This window comes from Spermophilus citellus (genome assembly GCF_964194105.1).
Source record: "Spermophilus citellus genome assembly, chromosome: 3".
Classification (NCBI taxonomy): domain Eukaryota; kingdom Metazoa; phylum Chordata; class Mammalia; order Rodentia; family Sciuridae; genus Spermophilus; species Spermophilus citellus.
Genome location: NC_138184.1, coordinates 154,774,149 through 154,786,375, shown reverse-complemented (window position 1 = coordinate 154,786,375; position 12,227 = coordinate 154,774,149). Strand labels below are relative to the sequence as shown.

Below are 12,227 nucleotides of genomic sequence, written 5' to 3'. Positions count from 1 at the left end.
AACTATTATGTGGTAGGCCCTGTTCTAAGTGCTGGGAATAGAGCAATGACGAGTGAGCAAAGTGAAGGAAAAAAAATGCAGCAATTACATTTTAGTCAATAACTTTTTCTGCTTAAATTGAATAAAACTAGTTCGTAACTTTTTCTCAAAATTCCAAAGTTAACTAGACATCTGAAGTCAGACCTAATTAATTTTTCCAACCTTAAAAAGAAAATATTTTTCTACATTAATCATCTATATGACAAACTCAGGGAAAAAATTAAGGGAAAGATATATAGTTACTATAATTCATTTTCTATTCCCGCCTGCTTTCTTTGAGGGGTAAAAGATAATATTACCTTAATATAATTCAAGAGATAAAAGTAATTTTCTTCAAATAAACATTTATAAAGCATTTTTAAACTTACACAAAAGTTCTTCTCAAACACTAAAATAACTTCTAGAATTCTGGCATGAAAATCTTTGCATAGGAACCAGTCTTACGAATAAATGTGTTTATTACCTAAAGGTTTGTGCTCATCTAATATTAATTAACTGTATAAAAACAAAGGCTTCTATTTTTGTTAATTCATCCTATGGGCTACAATTACCTGTTAAAGTACTATTAAGGCTTTTCAATTTTGATTAGCATCTTCTTTATAAAGCCTTAATACCTTAGCTGTACCTCTCTGAAAACAGATTAAATAAAAATAAACAGAAAATATTTGACAAACTTTTAAAGTATTTTTTTTAAGAACAGCCTCATTTTTTTCTTAAAGAGAAAATGTACTTCAAAGGGAGTATTACTGGAAATGTTGTAATTCTGAATTCATGAGTTATTCATTTTTCTAACTGTTACAGTAATATGTGTTGTCCTTTCTTCAGTTTTAATTAGGAAAAAAAGGCACCCTAACAATCAGTTTTCAAGTTGATTTTCTTCTGTCAACATGAGCTATAGTTTTCCTTTGACCTTGCACAATACCCTATTATGGAAACTTTTTTAAAAAATTCCTGTAGTGATGGACTAGAAGTCATTCCTTTCAATGACTGGTTGTCAAACTGTTCCCTGGAGCCTCAGGGGCTACATCAAGGACAGTAACAGTGTTCTCTGCAGGTGAGACTCCAGTCTAACATCTGCCACTTACCTAGTTCAGCTCAATTTTTGTCTGTTTTGTTTGATTGTGTATCTGTGCAATAATTTATCTGAGCAATGAGTTTAACTGTAAAAAAAAAATTCAATAGGGGGAAAAACTTGAAGCTTATAGCTACAGATATAATTGTCTTTTCATTCAACACAATTCTCTCAGCTACCTCAAGGTACATTGTCACTGGGACTATTACACTTAAATTTTTTTGCTCCTTCTGTGTTAGGACACAAAACAAAATATTTCAAAATTGAATCATGTCCCATTGGTCAGGATCTTCCCTGATTAAGACTGCACTTAATGTTCTGACATTTTACCTCTCAGGATAATGAATATGTAGTAACCCCAGTACTAGCAAAAACTATAAAAACTCATATTTCACTGATAGAGAATACTTATTAAGCAGATAATTTTAGAATTTGGTTTCCATTTCATCAATTATGTACATCTAGAAAGTATTCTTTTGGCTAGACTGGATAACTATATTTTAAAAACTCTAAAAAGGAAACATCACCACCTTGTACTGTTGACGACAAAAAATAACAAGACTATTTTCTTATTTTCTTTTGTTATACAATGATGCCAGAACATGTGATTCTTAAAAAAAAAAATGCAGTCCTCATCAAAAGGAAGTCAACTCATTCATTTCAATAATATTGTGATGACACAAACACTTCAAACTCCTTATAAAGCAGCATTTTAAGACAATGGAACACAGTTGCTAAATTTCTTCAATAACTGATTATAAACCTCATGCCTTAAAGATGATTTTGACATCTAGAAATAAGAAGTCTATTCATTTAAGACTGAACAGTGTAGTAAGTGACCCAGCAAATTGTTTAAAAGTATACTAGACCAAAAATATGGTATGACTATAAATTTAAGTTCTTATGTAGACAACAGGAAATCTTCACACAATAAAAATGTTTACTGAGGTTTTGCCATGGCACAACTACTTAGGAAAACCATGAGGGCCAATCCCTATTTCTGGGAACCAGTACTATACTTTCCTGTGACTTTCGATTCTTGGGAGATGGGTGGAAACCTGATCATTTAGGAATACTATTCTCTACCCTGGAAGATGTAGTGGGGGGGATTAAAACTCTGGGGCAGAGGTCAGCTGAAGATGGCAGAATAGAGAAGGTCTCACTCCTGGCTGTTCTGTGTTGTGAAACGAAGAAAATAACAGGCAGCTTCTGCGCAAGGTGGTTGAACAAAAAAAAGTGGGGGGACGGACTTTAGTGGAACTTAAACTGGACATTCAATACAGACTGGGGACACAGGAGGTTGGATATAATAAAAGGAGGAAAAAACCCCAACAGCATAGCCATTGCAACAGCCAAGCCAGAAGCTCCAGCCAGAGAGGTCCCTCTGAGAGCATAGTAGAGGGATAAGGAAATTAAGGGAACCCTCATTTGGAGGAGGCCCAAGGGTTATCAGGGTACAGAAGATTTAAAGACCAAGGATATTGCCCAATAAACCTGAAAGACACAGTGCATGATATATGTATGCAAGAAAAGAAACAGCCAAAGGAAGCAATCATTTTGCAGCTGTAGCTGATGGAGCAATTCCTGGCAAGCCTGAGTGTGGCCTGAAATAGAGATCCAGTAAAAAGACACTGCACAACAAAGAGTGTGTGTAATTGATCAGGAGAAAAATCAAATGTGGAGAGAGGTTTACACAGGGGACAACTGGTTGTAGTAACCCACCCAGATGTAACTGTCCCACTCCAATCCCACTGCTTACAGGACCTGAGGGGAGAGACATCTGGCTGGGAACTCAGAAGGGTCGGGGGGAGGCAATAGAGATTGTTTGGAGACTGAACCCGAGACCAGAAACATGGGGTCTGCAGGTGTCATAGGGGACTAAGAACTGGTTCGCCCATCACACAAGTAGAACCCAGGGGAGATCCATAGGGTACAGTCTTCCAGTGTGGACAAGCAGGTATTTGGCAGTGGAGAAATCTCTAGACCAACTGGAATTCAACAAACAGCATAGAACCTGCCTAAACCCAAACACTGCCTCCAAGAATTCTCCCTGTGGATTTACCTCTCCTACTCTAACAATTCCACCCCAAGCGTGAGCAAGCATCACACTCCAGACAACCCCACCTAATACTGTTGAAAAGGAAAGCTGAGAATATTTTTGAACTGCTATGAAAAGAATTCTTTAACTTTTCATGCAGATTTTTTGTACTTGTTTTTATTCTTTTTCTATGTTTGTGACTTCAATGGTACATGGATATTAATACGGTTTCATTTTTTCCCCTCATTTCTACCATTTTTGAAGCCAATTATTTTACATGGATTAGTTTTTTGTGAACTAAGGTATTCGATTAGTATATTTTAGTTTTGTTTTGTTTTGTATTCTTTATTTTTACTTTTTAAAAAATGTTTTGCTTTATATATTTTTTCTCCAGTGTTTCCCCTGACACTCTTTTCTTCTGCTAATAACTAATATATATTGTTCTGTTTCACTGTTCCTTGAATCTTTTACTTCTGTCTTCTCTCATTCTCCCTCATAATTATCGCATATAGTATCACTTCTGTTCTCTTCCTGTCCACCATTTAAAACTTGCTATTATTATTATAGGCAATAACTGATCATATCATTTCTGTTTATTGTGAAAATTAACATTGCAGACAACATACTAGGTAATATTTTGTTTAATGGTGTAAACTGTTTGCACTGGTGGTTGTTATTATTTGTCTGCCCCTAAACAGTGAGGTATTGGAAACCTTCAGGGACACTATAAAAACAAAGGATAGAAACTCTACTCCCTCAGATCCATACTACTCCATGGGTAGACACATAAACAACATGAAAAAACAAGGAACAAATCACCCCAAGCAAACCAAGATATTCCAAAAATAGAATATCAACACTACAATGGAAGAAACCTCAAAGGTGTTTACAAAGTACTTAGTTGAACTGATCTGTGAAGTAAACTATGGTGTTAGCAATGAAATCAAAATTCAGAAAGTGAAGAGATCTCTTCATTAAAGAGGCAGAGATTCTGGAAGAAAGGAAAAACAAAAGCCCATGAAATATAGGAAACAATAACCAAATAAAATTCAACCGAAACTTCACCAACAGACTAGACCACTTGGAAGACAGAGCCTCAGGCAATGAAGACAAGATATACAATCATGAAAATAGTGTTGACCTTGGGCGAGAAGATATTAAGAAACCATCAACAGAAATTACAAGAACTATGAGATAACATGAAAAGACCAAATTTGAGATTTATTGGGATAGATACAAACCAAAGGAATGCACAATATTTTCAATGAAATATTATCAGAAAATTTTCCAAATCTGAAGAATGAAATGGAAAATCAAATACAAGAGGCGAGGCTTACAGGACACCAAATGTACAAAATTACAGACCTACATGAGGGCACACTATAATAAAAATGCCTCACAGACAGATTAAGGATAGAATTTTAAAGCCAGAGAAAAATATCAGATCACAGGTAGGGAAAAACCAATTCAGTTCTCTGTTTAATTCACAACTCAGAGCCTGAAAGCTACAAGATCCTTGAACAACATATACCAAGCTCTGAAAGAAAATTTATGTCAACCAAGAATCCTGTATTCATCAAATTAAGCTTCAGATTTGAAGATGAAATAAAAATCTTCCATAATAAACAAAAATTAAAAGAATTCACAACTAGAAAGTCTGCACTACACAATATTCAACAAAATATTCCATGAAATTGAAATGAAAAAAAGTGAAAACAAGCAACAGGAGGAACTAAATGAAAGGAACAATCAAGAAAGAAACTAAATTAAAAACTAGAAATAAACCAAAATGACCAGGAATACAAATCATGTCTTCATAATCACCTTGAATATTAAAGGCCTAAACTCAATCAAAAGACAGACTGGCAGATCTTCAAGAGACTCACCTAATCCATAGACTGAAAGTGAAAGGTTGAAAAAATATATATATCACATGGACCACATAAACAAGCAGGGGTTTCTATCCTCATATCAGATACAGTGTACTTCAAGCCAAAGTTGGAGAGACAAAGAAGAACATTCCATACTGTTTAAAGGAATTATACATCAACAAGACTTAACAATTGTAAATATTTATGCAACAATGGAGCATCTATGTACATCAAACAAACCTTTCTCAATTGCAAAAAATCAAATAGATAACAATGTAATACTGGTGACTTTAACACACCTATCTCACTACTGGATAGAGACTCCAAACAAACTAAATCAAGAAGCTATAAAATTAACTAACACAAGCAATAACAGATTTAAGAGACATATATACAATATTTCTTCCATCAATGAGAAAATATACTTTCTTTCAGCAGCAAATGGATCCTTCTCTAAAACAGACCATATCTTAGGCCACAAAGCAACTCTTACCAAATACTAAAATAGAGATAAAATCCTCCATTCTACCAGATCATAATGAAATGAAATTAGAAATCACTGATACAATAAAAACAAACTACTCAAACATCTCAAAACTAAATTATATGCCATTGAATGATGAATGGTTAGCCGAAGAAATCGGGGATGAAATTAAAAAAAAACTTAAAGATAAATGAGAATAGTGATACAACATATCAAAATCTCTGGGACTCTATGAAGGCAGTGCTAAAAGGAAAGTTGAGTTCATCATTAAAAGAATAGAAAGTCAAATATATGACCTAACACTACATCTCAAAGCCCTAGAAACGGAAAAACCATCACCAAAACCAGAAGAAATAATTAAGATCAGAGTTAAAATAAATGAAACTGAAAAAATAATAAACAATTTAAAAAATAACAGAACAGAATAAGAGGCTATATATAACATCTTTGATGTTAGTTGTTTTCCTTTTTGTTGTCTCAAAATGTTTAACAAAAAGTTGGTTCTTTGAAAAAAAGAAAATAAACCCTTAGCCATGCCACCCTTGAGAGAAAAATTATAGAAAACTCAAAAAGTTTGTGAATAAAGGAAATATCACAATGAACACTATTGAAATTCAATAGATAATCAGAAATTATTTTGAAAATTTGTACTCCAATAAAATAGAAAATCTTAACGACATCAAATTTTTAGACACATATGACCTACCCAAACCTACCCTATCAAATGACATACACAATTTAAACAGATAAGTCTCAAGCAATGAAATAGAAGACACCATCAAAAGCCTACCAATCAAGAAAAGCCCAGGACAAGACAGATTCTCAGCCAAATTCTTCAAAGAAGAATTAACACCAATACTCCTCAAATTATTCCATGAAATAGAAAAGGAGGAAACACTTCTAAATGCATTCTATGAGGCTAATATCACCTTGATAATAAAACCAAACCTAGACACATGAAGGAAAAAAAAAATCAGACCAATATCCCTGATGAACATATATGTAAAAATTCTCATTAAAATTCTGACAAATTGCATACAAAAACATATTTAAAAGATAGTAAACCATGATCAATGGGTTTCATCCTAGGGATACAAGGTTGGTTCAAGATATAGAAATCAATAAATGTAATGTATGACATTAATAGACCTAAAGACAAGAATCATGATCATCTCAGTAGGTGTAAAAAAAAAAAAAAAAAAGCATTTGATCCACTAAACCCAGGGCTGGCAGCTTCCTATATTATCTTGCTCTGCTTAGAGATTCCTCCTCACAACAAAAATAAAACCAAAACAAAGATTTGCAGTAAACAATCCAAACAACAAATCAGGTTCACCAACTGATTTTGTCACTCACTGAATTTTTATATCCAATTCCCTAACAATTAATTTTGTATTTCTCTTTGAGATAAATTGTTATTTATTTTTAAGTTTTCTTTTTCATATTATAGTTGTTACCTATCAAATGAGATAATGAATTGCTCAAAAAAAAAAAAGCATTTGATAAAATACAGCACTCCTTCATGTTCAAAACACTAGAAAACTAGGGACAGTAGGAATATACCTCAACATTGTAAAATCTATGCTAAACCCAAGACCAACATCATTCTAAATGGAAAAGAATTAAAAGCAATCCCTCTAAGAAATGGAACAATACAAGGATGCCCTCTTGCACCACTTTTATTAAACATAGTCCTTGAAACTCTAGCCAGAACAATTAGAAGAAATTAAAAGGATAGAAAAAGGGATAGAAAAAAAAGGGATAGAATTTTTTGGATCTCTATATTTAGAGATCCAAAAAATTCCACCAGAAAACTTCTAGAGCTCATAAATGAATTCAGCAAAGTAGCAGGATATAAAATTAACATCCATAAATCAAATGCATTTCTATACATCAGTGATGAATCAGCTGAAAGGAAATTAGAAAAAAACTACCCCATTCACAATAGCTTAAAAAAAAAAAATACTTAGGAATCAATTCAACAAAAGAGGTAAAAGACCTCCACAATGAAAACTATGGAACACTAAAGAAAGAAAGTGAAGACAACCTTAGAAGATGGAAACATCTCCCATGCTCTTTGATAGGCAGAATTAACATTGTAAAAAAGGCCATAATACCAAAAACATTATACAGATTTAATGCAATTCCTATGAAAATCTCAATCTCATTCTTCTTAGAAAAAGCAATCATAAAATTCATTTGTAAAAATAAGAGACCCAGAATAGCCAAAAAAATCTTTAGCAAGAAAAGTGTAGCAGGAGGCCTCACAATACTAGACCTTAAATTATACTACAGAGCCATAGTAACAAAACAGCACAGTATTGGCACCAATATATGTAGACCAATGGTACAGAATAAAAGACAGAGACAAACCCACATAAATATAGTTATGTCATACTAAAAAAAGGCACAAAAAACAAATTTGTTGTGTCAAAAATACATTCTACTGTCATGTATAACTAATTAGAAAAATTTTAAAAATTAAAAATCCATTTTCCTCAGACACCAGGAAAGTTGACGTTGACCCTGAATGTCTCCGTTTTGCATTACTTTTTCTAAAATATATATGATGAAATGATTCTACATTTAGAGGTCCAAAAAATTGAAATGAAATATTTTAGATATTTAGAGATCCAAAATATTAAAATGAAAATCATCCTCCAACTTCAGACAATAGTTAAAATAATCCTATATGCAATCATCAGAAATCTCTGGTCATTCTCCATTACTCTGGAGTTCATAAATTCCGAGCTGGCAGACTGCTCGATAATTCAGTATCCTCTCCTGCCTTACTCTTCTGTGGTCATGAAGTGCCTCAATTATATCCAAACATGACTTTCTCTATAACAGCCTGCCAAATCTCATTTCCAGGTACTTGGCCCTACATCCAGTACTAATTTTAGCAGTTTGGCATCACTAAGATTTCTCAGGCACATTTTTTAAATGGCAGCATCTTTGATGTTAGTTTGCAAATTTTATACTAAAATATATATCCATTGCTATTATTTTATACTAAATTTTATACTAAAATTTTATACTAAAATATATATCCATTGCTATTATTTAAACAAATACTCTACATTTACAAAAAAAAATCATACCACAAAAAGAATTTAAGTTTTTAAAGGAAAATCATACAATGCCACCAAGAGGAATTAAATAAGGGCTAAACAGCTTATTTAAAAAAAAAAAAAAAAAAAAAAAAACCAACATAGATGGAAGACAGGAGGCAGAAAAAGGAAACAATGAAATTTAAATACCTGGAATGTTTGTACTCACAATAATTTCATCTCACTCAGAAGAAATGTGGCATCTAAAAGTTGACACAGTGATTAGTAGGACATTTTGCTCAGGCTACCACATTTCAGGCCTTTTCAAATCCCTTTGATGCACATCATTACTCAAATCTCATACTTAGGAGTCAGGCTCTCTTTGTCCTGGTTCAGGAAGTAATACTATGATCCTGATTCACTTGAGGCCTAAAAGAGTATGTCAACCCCTGGGCATGTATGTCAGAGGGCACTGTAACAAACTTAATGGCTTACAATAACAGAAATTCATTCTCTCTCAGTTCTATAGGCAGCAAGTTGGAAACTAAGGTGTAGATAAGTCCAAATTCCTTCTGAAGGCTTTTGGGAAGCTCCCTTCCTGGCCTCTTTCCAAGTTCTGGTGACTGTTGACAATCCTTAGCATTCTTTTGCTTGCAGATGCTTCACATCATTACATGACATCCTCCTTGCATGTGTCTCTTCTGCTATTTTTATAAGGACCAGTCATGTTGGATTTAGGGCCTACCCTACTTCAGTATGATCTTACTTGATTATGTCTGCAAAGAGCTTTTCAAGTAAGGTCACATTCACAGGTGGTAGGACTTAGGTCTTTAACACTTTTTTTGAGAGAGATCATTTAACCCACAAAACAGGACATGCTAAATGACTCATCAATGGTGCCAATAGAGGCACTGTAGAAAGACCCGCCACATGTTGCAGTGCATTGACATGACAGTCAAGCTGTCTGAGGACCAATTCTCTTGCTGGAGACAGTGATGAAATATAAGCACTTCACAAAAATAAATAAAACAGATTTGTGAAGATGGAGTGGAAAATTCAAAAGCAATGTGAAGCTTCCCTTTTATCCACAAACTTGAGTGTTTTGTGGTCAGAGTACCCACAAGAGGTAAATAATCACACCTCCAGAAGACAAAATTGAGGCCAGAGATATTTAACATATTAGTAACAATGCAGTGCCTCAGAGTTGCTACTTTTCATCTTTTCTCCAGGGCCTTTGAACTAGGTCTAGCAAGATAGTCCAAGAGAGTAGTGCTAATGTGAATCTAGATCTTTAACAAAACACCTAATAGGTAATTGCCAAAAATCCACATAATTACTATTTATGTCACCAAAAATTTTAGAAGCATACTAATAGAACTATGCTAGTTCTCTATTAGTAGTAAGCAAATAATATGTAAGTAAGATGCACGATGCTGAACAGAGTTTTCTCTTCGACTTCTGGTTAAATCACAGAGGTGACTAGCAATCATCCCTAAAGAGCCATACCAAGAGAAGGGCTCAAAAATCATACCAAGAGAAGCCCACAAGAGCCATCTATACAAAATATAAAATGAAAAGTGCTCAGCTGCTGGGCTGATAACATTTAGATATCCTTAAATGAGAAACAATAATGTACACATTTTTTCTGCAAGGCAACCAATCCAAACCCACCAATATTTTTGGTGAGGCTGTCTGAGACAACCTCAACATGCAGCAAGGGCCATCTTGTTACTCAGAAAATACCCAATACAACTTTCTGTTCTAAATTTCAATGAGAAAATATACTATGGACCCATATAGCCTCAATGAGGAAATATACTATGGACCTATTAAACAAGGGCAAGCCACCCTGCAAAATGTGCCTGTTTCAAAAGGAAGGAGTAGGGTAAACAGTGCTACTAACTTGTTTCCAGCAATCATTTCATCCCCTACAAAGGAACAAAACTTGGTGTTAGAAGAGTTGGGCCTCACCAGGGAAAGGAGTCCAATTCTTCATGCAGGGCCAAGAGAGGGTCTGGCCACTGCCCCACTGGTCCAAACTGTGGCAGGTGTACTTTCAACCTACTTGGAGCCACCACCCAGGCTTGGGAGGAAACTTTGCTATTATGGCAGCAGAGCTGCAGTTTTAATTCAATTGGGTGATCAGAATAAGAGGCTATATATACAGAACAACAACAAAAAAAAATGGAGAAAACAAAACGTATGAACTAAAATGGAACTTGTCTGAATTAAAAGAGTAAATTTTCTTTATATCTCACACTTTGATGGCTCAGGAAACCCAGTGAGACTGAATCCTTTTCAAGGTTCTCATTTTAAAACCTAAGTAAACACATATGTACACACACAAGCAGAGAAGATTCAGAACCAAAAAAAAGAAAAAAAAAAACATATCTTACCTTCCAGAGGTCAGGTGATCCTTCTACAAGTTTGGCTTTAATGTGGCAGTATTTTAGAGCCAACTGTAAACATTCAGTTCCGAATTCCAAGTCATAGTCACTACACTGGTGTGTAACAGAGCGGGAGGGAAAAAAGAACTCAAAGTTAACCAACTGCAATATATTTTTAAATAAAATGAGTCTTTTATTTGGTAAAAATTGAAACAAAAAGAAAAGCCTAAAGAATTCACAAACCATTTAATTAGCTACTGATTATATTATAGAATTATCCTGTCTATCCCCTAATAAGCAAAAGCAAAGTTAATAGAAATGTTACAATCATTCTTAATGGTTTTGAGCTCCCTTAGTAGTCTCTGGTGTTGGATAAATACTTTATTTGTTTATAAGTTACCTTTCCAAACCCACTTAAAAAATGCCTGAAGATATGACTCAGGAATTAGTGCATCAGAAATCTTAATTTAACAAACCTTTATCTAAATCTCCTATCTTATATTTATATCCAGACATTTATAGGTCATAGTTCTCTTATTTTAACCCTCTTAAGTCCCAAGTTTTTAATGGTGTTTGAATGAAATTGAAACAGATGCATTAAAATAGGCTGGAAGTCATAATCAAGCACTTAAAATTATCAATATTAATGAATATTAACACTAATCATTCACCTATTACTTTTCTCAAAAGACTAAAAATTAGATGAATTAGACCATAAATGGCATATTTGTTCCTAAATTTGAGATATTTAGATATTCCATAAAAGGGATGGTGGGACTTACCAGCTTAATATTTAAAACATTAACATATGCTGCGTAAGATATTTAAATTTTGTTTCTAAACATAGAAACAGCTCAGTCTTTCATGGTATTAAAAAATGTAATTTTCCCAGATTCAGTAAAATACAAATAACATTTTTAAGCATTTTAAGCATAACCATTGAAACAACTAAGTAATAGGGACTTGGAGAGGTAGTGCAGCAGTATAGTGCTTGCCTAGCATGTGCAAGGCCCTTGGTTCAATTGCAAGTATTGCCAAAAAAAAATTTAAATAAAGAAAAATAACCATGCAATATTATAACACAGCTGAATACTCACTGACTCATGTCTCCAAGCTCTGTACCAAGTACCAGCTATACAATGGTTAATGTCATATGTTTGTGTACTCAAACTCAAGTCTAGAATTGGAAGCAGACAGTAATTTGCTAGAGAACGTAATTCACAGCACAAGATAAGTATCTACAGAGAAATCAATGGAAAAAAATAATTTTGCATGAGGGCACCAAG

The 12,227-nt window shown here is 33.9% G+C and overlaps 1 protein-coding gene across 3 annotated transcripts in view; it reads right to left on the bottom strand.

The window, feature by feature from the left end:
- The window catches only part of CRPPA (CDP-L-ribitol pyrophosphorylase A), a 313,443-nt gene that overhangs the window by 205,334 nt on the left and 95,882 nt on the right, over positions 1 to 12,227 (bottom strand). For all 3 annotated transcript variants that reach the window (XM_081285338.1, XM_081285336.1, XM_081285337.1), the window contains one exon: positions 10,951 to 11,055. In XM_081285338.1, coding sequence (XP_081141464.1) covers positions 10,951 to 11,055 — 105 coding nt within the window. The remainder of the gene's footprint in view (positions 1 to 10,950; positions 11,056 to 12,227) is intronic.